At 44.5% G+C, this 20,602-nt stretch overlaps 1 protein-coding gene across 1 annotated transcript; it reads left to right on the plus strand.

The window, feature by feature from the left end:
- Positions 1-2,974: 2,974 nt before the first annotated feature.
- LOC118230542 (angiomotin-like 2a) lies at positions 2,975-15,738 on the plus strand. The gene is made up of 11 exons (XM_035423647.1): positions 2,975-3,183; positions 4,561-5,382; positions 5,560-5,749; positions 7,585-7,729; positions 7,984-8,073; positions 10,821-11,116; positions 11,367-11,560; positions 11,677-11,778; positions 11,926-12,098; positions 12,523-12,693; positions 13,534-15,738. Exons 2-11 carry the CDS (start codon positions 4,649-4,651, stop codon positions 13,617-13,619), a joined length of 2,181 nt encoding a protein of 726 aa, XP_035279538.1. The 5' UTR covers positions 2,975-3,183; positions 4,561-4,648; the 3' UTR covers positions 13,620-15,738.
- Positions 15,739-20,602: the final 4,864 nt, after the last annotated feature.

Here is a 20,602-nt window from a genome sequence, read left to right on the forward strand (position 1 = left end):
CCTGTCACCTTTCACTTGCTGACATACTGATATTTATGTTAGTGTGTGTGTGTGTGTGTGTGTGTGTGTGTGTGAGAGAGAGAGTGTGTTTGTGTGTGTGTGTGTGACTGGGGAGGGTGCACACACATGCATGTGTGTGCATGTGTATCTGTTTGTTGGGGGTGATGGGGGCAGCAGATGGGGAGCCTCATTCTATACTTCCTGGTGCGTGGAGAACAATGTACCTCTTAGAGCTGTGATTAAGGCAAGGATTTTATTCAGGGACAGCTGGTAGGCTGCCTGCCTAGCATTTGTCTTCTCCTACATATGAACAGATACAATTACACACACATACACACACACACACACACACGTGCACACATGCACAAGCACACACAGCTACACAATCACAAATGCATTAAAAAAACTCCTAAATTCAGAATCACCACTCCAGGGTATAGTCAAATATTTACAGGCCGGGGGCAGAACTATAGCAGGGCGCTGGGGCATGGGTGGGGGGGGGGGGGTTCTCAACCTTTGTTATTATTTACCAGTCATTTGAAGTTTAATTCTGTGGTTTCATGGCATCACATCATTTATCCTTTTCAGACAGGAAAATGACTGGAAATACTGTCCAGGCAACTTTAAATGGATACTCAAGATGATACCTTTGTTTACATGGAAATCCCATATGCAGCTTCATACAGTATAGTAGTTCATAATTGGGACATGATACAGTTGATATGATTTGAATTGTACTGTAGCTCATCATTAAGAATAATGATCAAAGAGGGGAGGAGGTGGTGGGGAAAATGTAAAAGAAAAATAGATTTAAAAAACAGTAGTGGCAGAAGTTTGAAGGTAACCTCCTGTCCACATGCACACAACTGGGTGCAAAATTAAAGGGAAATGATTCAATGAGTCAATGATCTTGAGTTTTGAAATATCACTAAGCAATGCAGGCATATACGGTTAGTTCAGCATTAAGAAAAATAGTGGTGTTCTTAACAACTTGAGAAAAGGGAAAATAGTATACAATGCGGTCCATAAAAAATTTGTACAGCGACACACGTTTTGTTGTTTTTGCTCTGTACTCCAGCACATTGGATTTGAAATGAAACAAAATGAACATGAGGTTAAAATACTGGCTGTCAGCTTTGATTAGAAGGTATTTACATCCATGTTGGGTGATGTTTTTAGGAATTACAGCATTTTTTATACATAGCCCCCCAACCCATTTTAGGGGACCAGAAGTAATCATACAGTTGGCTGCTCAGCTGTTTCTTCCTTTGTCTGTTATTGCATCATTAGTTCATGCACAAGAAAGGTCAGAAAAGGTCTAGAGTTGATTCCAGCTGTGGCATTTGTCTTTTGTCGCAGTCTCTCAACATGAGGACAGAAGAAGTGGCAATGCCATCATAATGAGGCTGAAAAATCAGAATAAATAAGACATACCCAAAACACTGAGTGCATCAGAATCTACTGCTTGAAACATTGTTAAGATGCAAGAACGCACTAGTGAGCTCAGCAATACCAAACAACCTGATAGACCATGAAAAACCACTGTATTGGATGACAGAAGAGATGAAAAGGATGAAAAAAGCCTGTGAACTGTATGGAACACACTGTGCCCAGAATAAAAAGTTGCACCCCAAAATCTGTGGCTGCACCCCCCCCCCCCCCCCCCCCCTCCCCACCCCCAATCAGAACAGTCCAGAAGCAGGACTGTCTCAGGAGAACAGATGGCCCTCACAAAGCCATCACAGGGTTTCTGAATCCTGTCTGTCTCATGCATCTGCATTCTGCGTCATGATCCTGTTGTTAGCGTGGGCTCCTAAAACACTTAATCGCATCTCATTTTTGTCCAGCCGAGTACAAAATTGGACATATTACAGTGGCTTCAAGCTCCTCCAATTCGGTCACGTCTGGCGTGTGGTCAGTGCGCTTTCCACAGAGCCTATAGATTGGCTGATGTCTCTCATCACACGCTGGAAAGGCCATGGCCTGTGTGGCCATATCCCGGCATGTTTTTCTTATTTTGTGGGCAGTGGCCATACCTGTGATTTCTGTACCAGCTTCAATAACAATAAGCAGTTGGATATACTGTACGTACATGTGCCTGCTGCATCACATACCATTACATTTCAGGACTGTTACAGTTGCCCATCAGGGTAACATTGTGCGTGGATGCCTTTTATTCATTGTTAAAATCATCAAAAATTGTTAGAATTATTATAATTATTAAGTGACATGCAGAAAGATAGTGTGTAGCTACCATCTTAATGGTCTCTGGCATGAAAATGAACCTCCTTTTTTTGTCCTCTATTTCAAAGTCTTTCAAATGCTGTCGCCATCTTACCTGACAATTCAGTTATTTCTCTTCTGAATAATGCTGCCGTTAAGATCAATAATGCGCACATGGAAACATAAAACATGTACGGCTATGAAAACTACAGCAGCTACTAAAACATTTGGAGACTATATTATTACAATGACAAGGAAAATATTATTAAACTATTTAAAAGCTTTACCTTTTCGTTTGATTAAATTAGCAATAGTCATTTCAGTCAACGAAAATTTTAACATAGTCATTTCTGAATGACTATGTTAAGAGAAAGAAATATTAATTTCCTATATGCTTGATCTCCTATACAGTATCTTCAGATAATTAGTTTCCACTAAGGAAGCGCACCATACAACACTGGGCCAATGCTGAAAACTATCAACGCGTGATATAGCGCAGTTGCTACACAGTTGTGGTGGACTGGAATTGCGATTTAACTAATCCTCCAATTATTCAAAAACATGACGTTTTCTATGTTTGTTTTTTATTACATTCAAAATGACAAACCGACCGGTTAAGTATTTTATTACCTCTCTCTCTTTCTGTCTCTTGCTTGCTTGCTCGCTCGCCCTCCCTCTCTCTCTGTGCGCGGTTTCAACATTTGATCCCGGGAGAACCTGGAGCTCGCGCATTCCAAACATTCCAGCCTCAGCGAACAATCAGGCCTCAGTTATTTATTAGCTCACTGCGCTCGCAGCGGAGTTCAGTCTACAGCACGCACACTCTCTGGACGTATCCACAAGCGCTCTCAGTGGATCTTGAACCGGGTTTCAAATTAAAGATTGAGGATTCAGTTTACGGAAATAAATACGCGCTGTGTACACGTCCAAAACCTCTGACTGTGATGAGTCTTTGAGTTTGTGAGTACTTTCGTTTTATTTGTATTCTAGTGTTTTTGTGTTGTGCTATGTTTTAATTTAGTTTGGCTTTACTGTGTGTGAACCTGTGCCGTGTTGACTGTTCATACTTTCATATGCTTATGGGACATTGGTTATGGTTATTATTTATTGAGGAATGTATTTATTTTTAACTGAGGACAAGGACGCAATGTATGCAGTACAATAATATAATTATTGGATACGTATGATTTTCCCCAAAAAGTATTTTGTTGGAAATAATGGAACCTAGGCGTTCTGCCTTTTAGTCGCTATGATTCCGCTGTTTTGGAAACGCTGTTTGTTTTTGTTTTATTTAGCTCAAAGATTTCTTTATCCCAAGTTTAACGCGAAGTTATGTCCTGTTATGATTTTCATTAGAGAAACCTATACCGCCTTCTCGGGAGGTAAAGTTGTGTCAGTGTTTCGTAAAATTTACTGGTGGAGTCCCGAGACGAGTGAATCGGTCGTTGTGAGGCAATGCGTATGGAATTTGCTCATTTCCCAGGAAGTGATCTACGTAAAGCAACACCCATACACGCATTCCACATTGCAAAATCTAAATAAGAAGTAAATAACTGTTACCAAATGGTTTATTAAATCTATGATAACGTGGGTTCAGTTGTCAACTTTTTTTTTTGTTGAGAATATTAGCGACACGCAGTAAAAAAAATTCGGTGCACTCATGCTTACACGAGCTGTGCTTTTATTGTTTTTTTGTCTTACTATTTAGAGTTGTTTGTCTTGCACATTCAAACTCGCGTCAATATGTATTCTCCATTTGGGTGCCAAAAGAAGGGTTCTCGAGGGAAAATGAATTGATATTTTGGGGCAGCCATGTCGTTGCTATGGCAATAACCCTTGAGAGTTGGAACATGTAGCCCCACGGAGTCACGACTGGTATGCGCCGTGTTTTTGTATCGGGGCACATGTGCCCTAGAGGGTAAAAAGATTCCACAGTTCCATTCAGCATTCAAGATGGGGCCTCGTTAGTTTTGCCGCTGCCTTCTGTCTTTTCCTGCATTTCTGGAAAGCATGGGTTCTGAGCATTCCCTTCCAACTTAAGTTTATTTTCTGTCATTTTGTTATAAATAGAATGGTATGTATTGGGAATGCCAGCAACTGGAAGCCAACAATAATTGGAACTGCTTATTTCAGCTCAGGTATTTCTGTGAAAGAATTTACCTCCCGTGCTATTTTAATCCTATATATTCATAGGTTGGTGTGACTGGTTAATGTGGTGTTTTCTGAAGTGGTGTAGTGTGTCTTTTGGCTTCTCGAAATCCAGGGAACTAAAATTTGTTTTTACATTTTTTTGGTTTCTGCTTAAAGTGCTGATTGTTGTGCTTCTGTTCCAACTAGGTTCACCCATCAGACGAACATCCCCCTTCCCCCTCTTCACCCAGTGTGAATAAGTCATCACTACCTTTTGCTTCAAGTACACCTGAAAATGAGAACAGCGGAGGAGTCGTCTGGCACGGTCCTGCACCGCCTCATCCAGGAGCAGTTGAGGTTTGGCAACCCCACAGACACCCGCACCCTGCTGGCCATCCAGCAGCAGGCCCTGCGAGGTGGGGGCAGCGGCGGGGGCGCAGGTAGCCCACGCTCGTCCCTGGAGAGCCTCACGCAGGAGGAGTCCCAGTTCCTCCAGCTCTCAGCCCGACAGGAACCCCAAGGCCAGGAGCACCAGGGGGACTACCAGCACTCTGAGAGCTACCAGCTCTACCAGCTCCATGGAGAGGAACTGCCCACCTATGAAGAGGCCAAGGCCCACTCCCAGTACCTAGCCTCCCAAAGGGGCCAGATGGGGCTGGCTTCATACACCCTGCCCGAGGCCACAGTCATGGAAGGGATGGATCACCAGGATGAGGGCTTGCGGGACATGAAACGGAGCCACGTGCGCTCGCTTAGCGAGAGGCTAATGCAGCTGTCCCTGGAGCGGAGCGGGGCTCGGGCCGGCATGGCCTTGAGCTCCTCGCACAGCTACCCCCAGCTCACCAGCTACAACAATTACCACGAACTCAACCCCAGTCAGGGGTCCCAGTACAGCCCCGACCATCGCGGCCCCCCTCCGGAGTACCCCTTTTCTGTCAAGGCCCCCGAATATATGCTTTACAATTCCCAGGAGCATGGACAGTGCTACAGCGAACCACCACCACCACCATTCCATTCCCAGCATAACAGGTAATGGACGTAATGGAGTGAATGGACTATCACTCAAAATAAAAAGAAATGGTTATTGAGTAATTTCAAAACCACTTCACCTCCTTGGCAAAAATAAAATCTGGTGTGTGGTTGTACATAATACATCAACATTTTTGGTTGGTAGTTAATATATAACCATGGTCCTCCTTTTTGCAGGTATGTGCAGGCTCAGCCACCAGTGTCACACCAGAGTGCACTGACCTCTGCTGGTGTGGAGGCCTTCATGGCAGCCCACGCTGTCTCTAGCAGCAACCAGATGGCCCAGATGGAGGCGCTCATGACGGAGAACGAGAGGCTGAGGAGGGAGCTGGAGGGCTACAGTGAGAAGGCCATGAGGATCCAGAAGGTGAGGAAAAGACTTTGTTCAAATTTCATGAGTGCTCAGTTTTACTTTCACACACTCCTTCCACTCCACTGTAGTCTTTCTAGAGGTGTTCTCTAGATAGAGATTTGAATCTGAGATATTTGTGAGCACAAATGGTATAGCAAATATCCATGTCCCATCAAACCCAGTTGAAGAACCAAAACTAAGGCAGTAGTAAGGGTAGGGTGTGAAGTCTGGTTTTAATATGGTTTACGAAGGGTGTGGATTTCATTAGTGATCAAACGTTAGTCATTGCCACACCAGAAAGATTGACATTCCAGAAGGATTAGCTTTCTAGCAACTCTGGAATGTACAACAGGGGACTGATTAATCTTTTTCTTCATTTATGGTCATTTGCATTCACAATGGTGGGATGATATTGCTGTCAAAAATATCAAACAACTTGTGTTTTGTAGTGTTAAGCACCGGAACACCTCCCAGTGGTATGTTTATGTATATGAAACTGAAATAAAAGAAAATTGGCGAAGAACAAGTTTGTGCTGACTTCAGCCTCTTACTGTAGCAGTGGGGCCATCACAGTCCATAAAAACCATCACAGATGCAGTTGGTCTAATTGTTTTTAAGGGCTGTAATGGCCCAGCTGTGGGTTCCGGAATGCAAGCGTATCAGTGAGCGCAAGAGTAGCAAACCCAGACAAATCCCATAATCCTCCTTGGGGGCAAAGGCCCAGAACTGGGAGTCCTTGTTGGGCAGGCTGGTTGGTGAGCACTGTCTGTGTTTGAGGGGTGGGGGGTTGGGGGGTTGGGGGGTGGGGGGGGGGGGGTGGATAGAAAGGGAAAAGCAGCCGTCGTGCAGCCAATTCCTGCTTTTGTTGTCAGGGCCCCTGGTGAGCATTTGCCTGCACCCTGAGCGGCTGCAGATGCCCTGGCTAATCCAGGAGATGTCAGGGTGTGACATGGGGCCCTGACCTCAGTACAGCTGAGGGGCTTTGAGTACAGCAAGCGACAGGCAGCTCTAACAGTTGGCTCTCTGAGACTGAAAGGCCTTATTCACTTTCAGCCTTCACTTATTCCCTACCAGCCTCCTTAAGGGTTGGTTCATGCCCTCATTCTTCTTCCCTGTCAGATGTGAGCACAGAGATCCTATTGTGTGTGTGTGTGTGGGTACTTTGAATAGGAAAACAGATTTGGCTAGCTGACTTAGTTGATCAAGTCTGAGAGAACTGACTCCTGTTATCTCTTACAAAATGTTTAAAAACCCACACATGTAAGTCTTAAATCAATCAATGAGGCCTTATGTCTTGTTTTTTCCATGACCAGCCCCATACCTTTTTTCCGATTTCAGTTGGCGCGTTTGGAGTCTTCTCGCGAACGATATGTTGCATCACCTGGGTTCCGTTCTCTCTCATGCAGAAGGAATGATAATTATAGAGGTGGAAAGTTACACAAGCAGGTTGCCTGGAATAAATACGCCCAGGCAGATATGATTTGAGTAATGTTTCCTTTGTGGAGGCTTGTACACATTCGCCATGGCTTACCCCCCCCCCCCCCCCGCTCTCTGCTTCACTGAGCTGGCTCTCTGCCCACTCGAGAAATAAATGCGGCAACACCTGGAACTGGGGCCTTAGCTCTCAGAAATGTTGATTCAGTTCCCAGTCCCAGAGGAGCAGTTTGCATGTGGGCACACGTGATAAATGTGGCGACTAGGTACACGTGCGTATACAGTCTGCCGCCATATTTTCTGCCTAGTGAAGCTGATCTTTGTTTATTGAGGTGACTGCAAAGGTATGTGAGATGTTCCCGAGGCTTATAATGAAAAGTGGTTCTAAGTAGAGAATGCATGTCTCTATTTTTCAGCTGGAGCTGGAGATCCAGAGGATATCAGAGGCCTATGAGACGCTCATGAAGGGTTGCTCCAAGCGGGAGACCCTGGAGAAAACCATGAGGAACAAGCTGGAGGCCGAGATCAAGAGGCTACACGACTTCAACCGGGACCTGAGAGGTAAGCCCCTTAACCCTTCAGCCTCAGTCTGCCAGCCATGTAGTTTCACATGGCCTGAATACACGTGAGGTCATAAAAAGGTCACCATTGGTCATGTATGTGCTGACATACATGACCAATGGTGCTCATGCTCTGGACCTCCTGGTTAGCATTTGGAAAGTTTAAATCTGTTGCAGAGACATTGATGCTGGTTGTGTGGTCATTTTCCACTGGGGAAAATTGTAACTGTTTGGTCTGACCTTTCTTTGTCGCAGACCGCCTGGAAACGGCAAGCCAGCAATCTGCTAAAGAAGTCGAAGCTGCTGACCAAAACCAACATGTCTTGGCCGAGCTCACAGAGCAGAGTGAGTAGAACGATTGTCACATTTTCTGCTAAATATCTAAAGAGCCTGACTGGAAAAGAAATGCGCACTCATTAAGGTTCAAGCCTCCTGGCAGTGTTAGTGACTATTTGAAAGACTTTTTTTCTCACTGTCTCAGAAGTGAAAGACCAAAGATCAGTAGAATTAACTAGAGTTAAACTCTGACTCAGCCTACAAATTTATGGTGCATTGTGTACAACTTTAATTTGTTTCTCTTGAGTCAGGCTTTTATTTTTTAGATTAGGATAGTGCCCTTCTGGAATCTGTTATGTATTGCAGATTTTGCAAGCTTGAGAGTTTCTCATAAGCCTGCAGAGGAGCATGAGGTTTCTGGCAGGGCTGTCTGTTTGGGGAATTGTTGTGGTTTGCCTCAAAATGCCAAAAGTTACAAAGCGCATATTGACACTCGGTGACGTAGAAAAAAACATTTTAAGGAATTCATAAAGGGGGGGGTGAGAATCAAAGTGTCATCAGTAATCAACACCAAATGAGCCCGTTCTGTCAGGGGGAGGGCTAGGAGGTGGGGTTCTAAGGAATTTCCTTCCTGCGACAGGAAATAAAAAACGAATCTAAAACAAAACAGAAATGCAATCTTCGACAATCTGGGCTGTTGTATAAAACGATGTGTTCCCGAAGCCCCTGTTTTTAATAAGAGGAATGCTTGACTGCATTCATATGCCGTGACCAGCGCCTAACAAAATTTTGTTGTGAACCTTTTGTGTTTATGCCAGTTAAGCACATCCTTAAGATACGGCAATCTGAGCTATTGCAATTATGCAAGAGTGTTCTTTTTTCATCAAAGTTTAGAGACAGAGAATGCCTGTAACTCTGGGTTAAGTCGGGGGCTGGGTTAAGTATGGTAGGCAGCGATACTTTGTGAATGTGTGCTGTGGGATGGCTGGAGGCTTGGTTAATGTGTAGTCTGCCCTCCCAATTGCAAGCTGCACTTGGCATATGAGCAGCAGCCATTCTTCTCAGGGGCAGTAAATGTGGCCTGGATTCTTGAAATTCCTTGGCCAATTCAGGCTGTTCCGCACACCGGGGATGCCTCCCTCCGGCAGCTAGCACAGATAGCCGTCTTTCTCTCTCCCCAATTGGAGCTGCCAGAACCAGCATTCTGAGACTCCCATCCTGGCTTCTGCCCACTTGGGGCATACCAGATCCAGTCTGCCATGTCTCCTGTTTGCACTGTTTTGTGACCCAAAGTCATGATGGAACGGGGGGAGTTCTGACCAAGTCTGCTACTCTCCCGCCACTTCTGTTTTTTTCCCCCCGCATTGTCAGATCAACAGCATCTGATCTGATCCAGCAGACTTGGCAGGAAGACATCTGTAGCATTGTTTATCTTTGAACAGATCCTGTGCCTGATTTGATCAGCCATTAATCTGTGTGAACACAGTTTAAGTCCTTAAGTATGTACAAGGTGGCTTTTTCTTATCTGAAATGGATTTATTTTTCTTGTTTGTTAAAGTGGCCCTGTCCATATTACAAAGAAATGCCAGAACAACGATTAGGGCCATACATTCCAAACATAACCAATAATGGTTTTGAAATAGTTTGCTTTTTCCTAGTTTAATAAAACCTTGTAGCTACACTATTTCTCGCATTAAACTAAATACTAGTGTGTTTTGTGTAGAGGCCATTCAAATTGTCGATTGTAGTAAATGCTACATCCTACTGAATTACTTTAATCGTGTCATTCTTCTTCAGGGAGGAAGTGTTGTCACAGTGTTTAAAAATCACAATATTTTATACAGCTAACAAATTAACAAAGTTTTGCTTATGTGCCCTAAAAGTAAACCAGCAAAAAAAGTGACAATCTGCGAGACAATTTTGTGTGAAACGGTGAATGCCTGGAGCCATGTTTGAAATGAACCGCGCTGTTTCTGGAGATGCTGCGGAGATATGAGGCTTTTCTATGCTGCAGGGGCATGTGGACATTCTTTAGCTCCAATGAACACAAAGGCATGTTTGTGGCACCAAGGAGGGTGTGCATTCTCAAAGTGGAAGCCATTTAGGTTGTGTAATCTGTACTTACTCTGAGAGCGCGGTTAATGGTGAAAGCTCTCCAAGCTTGTTCAAGGGATTAGGTGTTCAGTGTGACCAAAAAAATACGCTTGAGTGAAAGTTGAAAAGGGCTATTAGTGGGGAAAAATAATTTGCTGCAGAGCAATGCCAATGTGTTTACATCATTCTCCTGCCATTTGTTTCATTGTCTGGTCCATTCATGGGAATTGAGTTATCTGAAGTGCTGGAACTCAGATAAGGGTGCAGGGTGGAGGGGCTGAGGCGCCAGTTAGAGGTGCGGGGTCTCCCTCAGAGGAATGCCCATAAGTGGGTCACAGGGAGTAGGCGGCTCCTCCTGGCTCTTCCTTGCATTCCAGACGGCCTTGTGTAAATCAAGCGCTCTGGTCTTTGTTCAAACTCCGGGACCTAAAAGAGCAGGAAGTTGGGGGGGATGGGATGGGATGGGGGTGGGGTTGATATCCCTAGAGGAAAAAGGCATTCAGGAATCCACCTCACCCCCCCCCCCCCAACCCCACCCTGATGTTAGTATGATCCCCATTTTGATTTAACAGCCTTCCTTTCAGGAGAGCCCCAAGTGACAAATTAGTGTGCTTTACAAAGGAATTCTCTGATGGGCATCCTTGGTTCCAATCCACGTCTTCAGCAGTAAACAAAAAAAGACCAACTTTCTCAAAGCAAAAATGTTTCTGTCACCCCTGCAGATGAGGAGCAGCAGCGGGAGAGGGCGCGCCTGGAGCGGGAGGTGCTGCGGCTGCGGGCCTCCGGCGAGGAGCAGCGGCAGAGGCTGGAGGCGCTGGAGCAGGCGCTGAGCTCGGCCCAGTCACGCAGCCGGCAGCTGGAGGAGGAGCTGCGGCGGAAGCGGGCCTACGTGGAGAAGGTGGAGCGGCTGCAGCACGCGCTGGCCCAGCTGCAGGCCGCCTGCGAGAAGAGAGAGACCCTGGAGCAGCGGCTGCGTCTGCGGCTGGAGCAGGAGCTCAGGATGCTGCGCGCGCACCAGGTGAGCCGTCCTACCCACAAGCCTTTGCTTTTCACCAAAGCCACAGTCCTACCCTCAATGTTTTTCGTCAAGGCCCATAGTTCTACGTGCATTCCTGAATGCTGGTCCAACCCAGAATTCTTTTCAAGGTGGCCGTGCCTTTTATTACATCTCCATTTGAAGTAGTTGCCTGTAATGCCTGTAATGTAATGTAATGTAGTTGAAGACCGGAATGTTCCTAACCAGGTTCTCCCCTTTGTGTCTCCTTTAGCGCCAGTCACACAACACGGGTTTGGCCACGCCGAGCGAGCTGAGCACAGCCTCCTTGCAGGAGAGCCTGCGGGAGAAAGAGGAGCGGATTCTGGCCCTGGAGGCTGATATGACCAGGTGGGAGCAGAAGTATCTGGAGGAGAGCACCATGCGCCAGTTTGCCATGGATGCAGCCGCCACAGCAGCCGCCCAGAGGTGAGTCACAGGTCACATGGTCACTGACCCAATCAGGGAGACATGCATTGCCGTTGTTTTTATTTGATGTTATGGTTTCTTTACGGATTCCTAATGGTTGCTGTCTTATCCCACAGGGATACGACCATCATCAACCACTCTCCCCGTCACTCCCCCAAAAATAGCTTCAATGAGGATTTACCAACAGCCAATCAGAGGAATCAGGAGATGGAGAACAGGTATTACCACGCCCAGCTTTCCTTGTTTGTAGCTCTTCCCTTGTGTCATGTTAAGGCATTTAAGAAATACTGTATTGGAAGTGTGTGTATTTTTACAGCATGTAGCTAGTTTGGTAAGCAGCGCTAAGTGTTGCGTGTTGTTCGTAGGATCCGGGCGCTGTACGCGCAGATCCTGGAGAAGGACGCGATGATCAACGTGCTGGAGCAGCGGTCCCGTCGGGATCAGGCCAGGCCCGAGCAGCAGGGCCTGCGCTCCGCCAAGTCCGTGCCCTCCATCAACTGCCTGACCGTGTCTGCCGACCACGCGGGCCAACCGAAAGGTGAGCGCAGAGTCGCACTGAGAGCAAGTTCAAGATGGTAGAATCCGCAGCAAGATTTGGGTCAATTCAATTATGATTCAGTGAATCCAGGGCGTTACTTGAGGTTCAGTTCATTCCCTGGAAAAAAATCTTCACAGACATTTAGACAGCTTATGAATTGCATTCCAATGCATTTCCTGAATGGAAATTGAACTAACCCTGATCCGTAAAGTTGCCAATTCCATGGTTCCAATTCCATGACCGTCTTCAGTGTGCTAATGAACGCTGTCCCCACATGGCCTTCAGGAAAATGCGTGTAACGTTGTCACTCAGGAATCCTATGAATTGCAAAGAGAGCTTCTCTGAGAGGAGAAATGTGTACTCTACAGGCGAGACTTGGCGGTAATTAACGGGCTTCCTCTCGTTTTTCCTCTGCGTGCAATAGGGAAGAGCCTCTCGGATGACCAGACAGCTGTCGCGTCTTCCTGTGCCCTGTCTGGCTCTCCCCGGTCCTTGAGCCGTGACTGCGGCACCCAGGTTGACCTCCTTCCCCAGGAGTCTCCGGTTACGGCCCGGCCTGCCGGCGCCCCGGTGTCCGGAGCGGCTCCCACCCCCGGTGAGTCTACCTTCCCCCCCTCCACCCCCACAGGAATAGTGGGCCCCCTCTGGATTGTGGATCAGAGGCACAGAATTCTTGAGGACTTTTATCTTTTACTTAGCTGAAAACCCTGACCGCAAACCTGTTGGGCCTTCTTAGACATGGCAGGTTCACCCTTTGGAATAGCAGTTAGGCAGAGTTGAGAAACACTGAGGAATAAGTGACTACTGGGGAAAAGAACGGTTTCCATATCCTGTCACCCCCCATACTCGAAGATCAGTAAAATGCAGCTAATGCTAAACGGTACACAGGCTGTTATGTATTTATAGCTCAGCAGAGCAGACCAGTGCCTTCACACTCGCATGGTTAAACTGTAACTGGGGCACTCGGTAATGGAAGTGGTGGAAGTTTTCCATTCAGGCCACTGGCGATTTAGTTATTAAAACCTTGACTGTGTGCCTGTGCCTGCCATTACCAAGGTTGTTGCCACCGTGTGTACACGCGGGCGGTTTGCTTTTCCGCGCAAACATTAGGGCCTGTTTGCAGAGCCGTTTCGATGTGTTTGTGCAAGTGCACAGCAGCACTTGGAAAACGAGCCTCTCTGGTTCTGTTCACGGTCTGCTCTCCACTCGAGCGTGCGCTTGCACACCATCAAGGTGAACGCGCAGTCACATATTAGCCGAGCCACAGTAACTGTGGAAAATTAGTGACCGAGTCTGTCAGCACAAGTCAAGCATGCAGTCAGGATTCCACCTTAGCCAAGTTATAGCCCAGGTGCATAGTGATGTTTTTACATTAGATGTGCCATGTACAATGTTAGCAAACTCCTAATATTCCTTTTTTCCTTTCTCTGTATAGATAATACGAAGCAGCAGAAGCCCTCTATCAATGCGTACAAGGGCCTCAACAGCTTGGAGGCAGGAGCGGTGGAAATATTTATCTGAAGAATTCGTGGAGACCCCACGAGACAAAGGCTTTCCACAGCTGCGATGAGGCAGAAAGAGACGTACACCCTCCTGCGATTTCACGAAAAGGGGACGCTGCGCTTTGCCGTTCAGAAGCTGCAACGAGAGAAAAGGATCTTCAGAGAAAGGCTGGCTCCTCCCACTTGGTGAAAAGCCACTGCTGTGAGACGGAAAAGTACGTGCTTGTTTCGAGACGAGAAGGACGGGACTGTGGAGTCGCACGTAAAAAAGAAAGCCGAGCTTTCCTTAAGTGCGTCTCTACTCTAAAAAGGGCTCACGTCGGTTCTGTCATTATATTCATCTGCCTGGTGCAAGAGATGGGTGTGAATCTTTCGAGGTACATGGACAGTGTTTCACCTGCCAAGGGCAGCTGATGGACTACATGTATATAAAAACCTTCTTTGTAATAGCTGCTGCTTCTCGTGACAGTGTGTGAAGTGCTGTTGTTGCAGCACTTAGTTCTTGCCCCCAAGATGGAAAAGAATCCTGAATGTATATTATTATTATTATTATTATTATTATTATTATTAATAATGCATCGACATACCATCCTCATGTGCATGTGATTTTTATGTATGTTTCCATTGTATGATGAGGTGTTGAGCTACAGTGTTGAGGATTCTCATGTCTGTTTGTAAGAAAAGCATACTGCGTCCACGGTGTGTCATGTCACAGAAATGTCGTCTATGGCGACCGGGCCTTTGGTTGCTCCTCTCCCTTGCTGGCCTTCCCCGTACGGTGCAGCGCATTGTTAAGCTAGTAGGAATCCTTGCGCAATGCACTCCATTCTTCTCTCAGGGCGACGGCCCTGGCGCATTCTCCCCCTGCCCCGCAGCATTTGCACACTGCATAGCAACTATTCCCCCTGCGCAGCAATAATTTCGCGCTGCACAGCAACAGTTCAACATAGCGACGGCTAGTTTTCTGCGAACGTAGATAAACAGCGGTCCGCTATTAGTCAGCCTGAATTTACGCTGTGGCCGGTAGTCTGTGTTAATGCCCGACGAGGCCCATTGTCAGCCGTACAATGGGAACGGGGACCCTCGCTTCGCGAGCTGCGACAAGGTGGCAGCCTGCTCTGTTTAATATTGTCAGAGACACTTAAGATTTCACTCTCGGGAGAAGAGAGGCCTCTTTCGCAAGACTCCCATTTTTCAGATACCTCTGAAGAGCAGGTTATCGTTTTGGACCAAGGACGGCAAATGCCCGAATGCCTCTCCTTAATCTTCCCGCATTCCTCTCCATTGGAATGGCTCTGGTGGAGGAACAGGGCTATCTGTAGTTTGATGACACCCACACACTTTCAAAATGGCAAGCATTCAGTTCATTTCCTTGGTCTATTTATTTCCTCTTAGCCCATGTAGCTGGTTCTGTTCATGGTTTTCAAAATTGACAAGCAGTTATATTCAGCACCTTGAAAGTAACTTGCCTTGTTTGGACAAGTTATTGTCATTTTGTTTGCTGACAACCGTGTTCTCTGGTGAAACAACACCATTTTAACGCAGCAAAACAGAACCCAACAGTTGTGAGCTAGCGTGTACATGTGTGTAATTATGTTCACCTTGCATGGAGAACCAGTGGAAGTCTCTATTGATGTGTCTGTCCTTTGTGTTCATCAGTAGGCTGTGTGTCTTGCAAGATAGGATGTGTGTCTTGGCTGGCTGTGAGCTTGAGAGGAGTGAAGATTGATTGTTTTGTTTCAGAAATCTATAATCCCTGTCTTTCTCCAAATGCTACTCTTTTATTTTTGTATTTTCTAATGTGACGCATCTGCTGGCCAGAGCGACACTAGGAAAATCCTTTTGCTAACCCTTTTGTCATTTGATCTCTGTTTACAGAAAGACTGTTTTAAAATGGAAAACTTAATATATTTTGTATTCTTTAATATGCATTTACTGCCATGAACATAATGCCAAAGATTCGCATTACAATTAAGTTATAACAGAGCGTTAAAAAAACTCAACAGGACTATGTCTAGCTACCCTGTTTAAGTTTGTTGACTCGTACTTCGATGTTTCTGTGAACCTGGGAATTTTGTATTGAAATGCCAGAAACATTTCATTAATACAATAAAAACCTTAATATATATGTAATATTACAACTTTGTCTTTCTTTCATTTACAGTTGTAGCTTCCTTTTTGTTCCTTGTTCGTATTTCACTATTGTTATCTGCATGTATTGTGTTTATCAAACCATTTTTGTGAATTAAGAAAATTGTGTAAATATTTGTCACTGTCAGTGTAATGACAGAGTCATTTCAGATAGATGCACAATGCCGCTTTTGTGCCAAATTCATCGAGAGCATGGTAAGATTGGATTGGACTCCTGGTGAGGGGGTGATGTTTTTTGATCTGTCCGCTTATCAAAATTCTTCCACATGTATGTTTGGCATGCCATCTCTTATTCACTGCTTAAGTAGGCCATCTGATTGGCAACACAGTTCTGGCACCTGCTAAAGAATGGGCCCTATCAGTACACTTCCCAAAAAGCTCCCAGAGAATCTGGCCTAAGGAACTTCCTGGAAAGTGATCTCAAGGTAACGCCTACTGTTTACTAGGAAAGGGTTTGTTCATTCACAGTACTCTATGGTGGCGTCAATGGCAAAATAACTCAGTCACCCCAGACTACACCTTTACCAGTCACCCCAGTCTATACCTTTCTACTTGGTAAGCATTTGGAGGTTTTGTTTACAAATACCATTTCCCTTGAGAACCTTTGGATGTCAAATCTCTGAGGATAAATATTGAAAATTATGACTCATTGGAATAGTCTGCTGTAAAATGATAAAAAGAAAAAAAAGGTGGGCATGTTTTTTTCACTCCACGTGTGAACAGTATGTAAATATTTTCCCACCCCCCCCCCTCCCCAGGCAAACAGGTGCTATAACAACGAAGAATTGTGTGTCAATTGCACCCACAGATCTCAGGTTGCTCTGAGAATGGTCTTACTGAAATCTCAGTACATTTAATAAAGTGATATTAGCCACTAACTTCAGCTACAGCTTACATAATTATGTTTTATTTTGTCATTCAAATGATATGCACTGCTACAGTTCTCTCAAAACATTGATGAATTATTTGAGAAAACCAATCAAGAGCACATATGGTCTCTCTCACACACACACACGCACACACACACACACACAAACAGGAAGGCCCCTTCATCCCGATTCTGAGTAGAATTAACAAATGTTGATTTATTCCAAAAAATGTATTCTCCATCAAGCTTAGATTGAAATAGTCTTTGTCATGTTGGCTCAGCCACAAGGAATGCACAACAAAAACACATACCACACATTGCCCTGAAACTGTTAAGAAAAAAATAGGCGGTTGCGTAACAATGTTTGGGAAATTGAGCTTGTAACCTCAATATTGCAGATTTAGTTCCCAGGTGGAGCAATGCCATTGTGCCTTTTAGCAAGATATATAAGCTGAATTGCTTCAGTAAATATCCAGATGCATAAATTGGCTTGTTAAAAGAATGCAAGAATGTATGTTTGTCTGGATAAGAGTGTCTGGTAAATAACTAAATGTAGGAAACTTTACAAAAAACAGAAAGACAAAGAAGCATTGATCAAATTTTAAAAAATTAACATTGATACTGAGTCATTGGCTCAGATGCAGAAATCATATTCATTCCAGGAGCTTACTTTCAAAAGTGTGCAATGAACATCGTCATCGTCATTTTCAAGAAGGCTGCATAAAGGAACATATGAAGAGCCTAGACTAAAGAGTCACATTCAAGTATTGCACTGCATCGTCAAAGGATAAGGATAATTTGCGCATTTCGGATATTTAGCTTTATGTGTAAATAGGAGAGGTTAAAGGGTTCAAGATAGACTCAACAGCTAAGAAATGGGTGTGTTGCCAATTGTTTGATATTGATATCTCAAGAATTGTGTTACCTTGTCTCTCGGCGGGGTGAAGAAAACTTCACTGCAGCCACATTTTTGTTTATTTTATCCCGCTGGAATTCCAAATATCCTCGACTGTGTGGCCTCACAGGCGGATCGCATTCCAAACTGGCTTTGTGTGCGGAAAAAAAGACATGGGGGCTCGGCGAAGGATTCAATGAACCAGATCTGATGCAACACCTGTCCAGCAGCATCAACAAAAGCCTGTTAAAGAACAATTAACAAGGTCACGGGGTATTGCTGGAACAGCAGTTTGGCAGAGCCTGCTGCATGTGCCTGTAAAGTCAGCCCAGAAATACTCAGCGGATGGATCATTAAAACCAGGGGAGACATTCCTCAACTCCCTAATCACGTCACAAAAAAGTATCTGCATCTGATTCACATCACGACGGTCAGTTCTCACTGTTAGGAAGTTGTATTTAGTTCTAAACGAAAACAGAAATGCCTAATACAAGGATGCCTGAGGCAAACTCTGAGAAGCCTGAGATAATCGGAATTAAAAATTGAAAAATGAAAATAAAAATGCTGTGTACAAGATATGTCTTTCTACAAACCAATAATGAATGAAGGCAAATGTGTAGTAGTTCATGTGATGATTAAAGCTGTGGGGCTACTATGGTTTCTGGATGGCTTGCGACTTGAAGAACAGGTTTGTTAAATAGCCTTTATAGCAGATTGTATTGAAAGCTAATGCAGTAGTTAACAAAGTGATACATTTTTTTTTGTGAAGTGTATCCCAAATAATTAAAAGTGATTTTTTTAAATTGAATCAATTAATCTCCCCAACATGATGTGAAGGAGCTGTGTGTTTACTGGCCAATGGATTATTCAGATTATTGGCACACTTGTTAATCATGGAAAATTAATGAAAAGGTTGAGACCAATGATCTAAAGTGAGTTTTTTGCCCTGTTTATTTTCACTTCATCAACTGCCTCTGGGAATAGTACAGAAAGCTAAATGGTTTCATTCCACATTTGGATAATTTGGCTAGGGAGCTAGCAATACTTTCGGCATACAGGATTGAATAGCCAATCTTTTTTTGAATAGCCAGTACCAATGAGCAGGATGTCATACTATAGCAAAAATACATAAGGAATGTTGAGACATACCACAGACATATTTTTGCTATTGCACACAAAGCTAAATGGTTTTACTCCATCTTTGAAACCAGTTGCAAGAACAATAGTCTTGGCTGTTGATCAAACCCAGAACATCAGCATTTGAAGTTTGAGCAAATAAACCATTTGACAATGGGTCAAACAGTTAAAAGAACAGTAATGTATTACTATACATTGTAATATTGTGTAATATTCTATGTTATATTATAACATTCACATATTCCTTAAGAAATGTTTTTTTCTTCCAGACCACTAGCTGTGAAAGAAGCAAAATAAAGTGACTAACATACTTGTTGGAAGACGAAAAGAAAAACTTGAGAAACTGGCACACACATAAAGCAATAATAGCACGTTTCCAGCTGCCTTAATTAAATTAGACCTTTACTAATCATGACTCCAAAACATAATGGAATACTTGTGGCCTGATGTAGCTGTAAATGACGTAGGGTTGAGCCGCACAGGACAGTTGGGTCACTGCAGGAATTTGCCCTCTCTGTGCTACAAGACCCAAATAAAGGGGCACTCCACAGAAGCTGAGGGCAGGACAAAGGCAGCTTTAAGCTGAGCAGAACCAGTATGGTTAGTAGAGAGCTGCAGACAAAACCCTTGGAGCAGATAATTAGTATACGTGCAGCTTCCCTCTTGCATTGTCCCGTTGTGCACATGTCAGTGAAAACGGATCCCCTGTTCAAGGTTACGTTCATTTTGTATAAAACTTTGTGTGAACCTTTGCATGAACTTTTTGTTAAAAAATTCATCTGACCATGCTGATCCAGGTGCATTATTAGACCTGGATATAAAAATATATTACCAGGGATAAGACACCTGAATTATCAAGGGAAAAAAAATGTAAAGAAAATAGCCACAAGTATTTATTTTTTTTATTTTTTATTTTTATGCTATTTTATCTTTATCTACCCAGCATGTAAGTTAACTGAAAACTAAATTATGATTTGCAGTGCCGGCTGGTTTTCAGGTGTAAAGGCATCTGAATATAATCTGTGACTTGTTTCTCTGTATTATTTATGTAGATGACGATGGGATTCCTAGAAGCATGATTTAACAAAATCCCACAATTACATTTTTCCTTTAAAGGAACTCTTCCCAGAGTAGAGTTTCCAATTGAGCTGTACAGTGAACAGAGGGCGGGGTTTCCACGAATCGGTCACAATAGCCATGAATACATACGCATGGTACCAGCTCAACTCGACTCGACTCTACTTGCTTTTGGTACCAGGTACTTCGTTTCCCACTGCAGATAGTACCCCCGTCAATGTAGCTGCTCGTCATTAGTGACGCCGCATGAAATGCGTTGCTCTGGCCAATCAGTGTTTTCAAGTCACCTTTTGGTATCGCCTCAGCTCGCTTCGAACCTCGACGGAGGTGATACCAAAAAAGTACCAGGTACCAGGCACTATCCACAACTTTGCACGATGGAAAACCAAAAAAGTCGAGTCGGGTTGAGCCGGTACCATGCGGTGGAAAAGCGGCTAATGTGAAATGTGTCCCCACACACCTCCTGGCAGAGAAGGTGTGAGGCGGCTGAGGTGGCAATATATAAATACTTCACAGTTCGCTGTGAGCATGTTTAGTTGTGGCAGACCGATGTGACTTTTGTTGTTTTGGGGCGGGGGGGGGGATGGGGGGGGGGTGGGTTGGGGTGGTGACATTTCCGAAATTCTTCATCTCGTCAACACAGACGTAGGAGGCCAGGCCACTATGTTTGATCTGCTCACCAGAGGTGTTTTCTGCACCACCCTGGGAAAATGACAGGGCTGTCAGAATCAAGAGGCATATGTCTTAGGCAGTTCAAATAATGGCAGGTAATATCAGGGAGATACATGATCCAGTGTACTGGATATCTGATTTTGCCATGTAACATTTTATTAATGTTAGCGTAGCCAGGGTTCTGTCTTATTTACCATTTCCC

This window comes from Anguilla anguilla, chromosome 6 (assembly GCF_013347855.1).
Source record: "Anguilla anguilla isolate fAngAng1 chromosome 6, fAngAng1.pri, whole genome shotgun sequence".
NCBI classification, from domain to species: domain Eukaryota; kingdom Metazoa; phylum Chordata; class Actinopteri; order Anguilliformes; family Anguillidae; genus Anguilla; species Anguilla anguilla.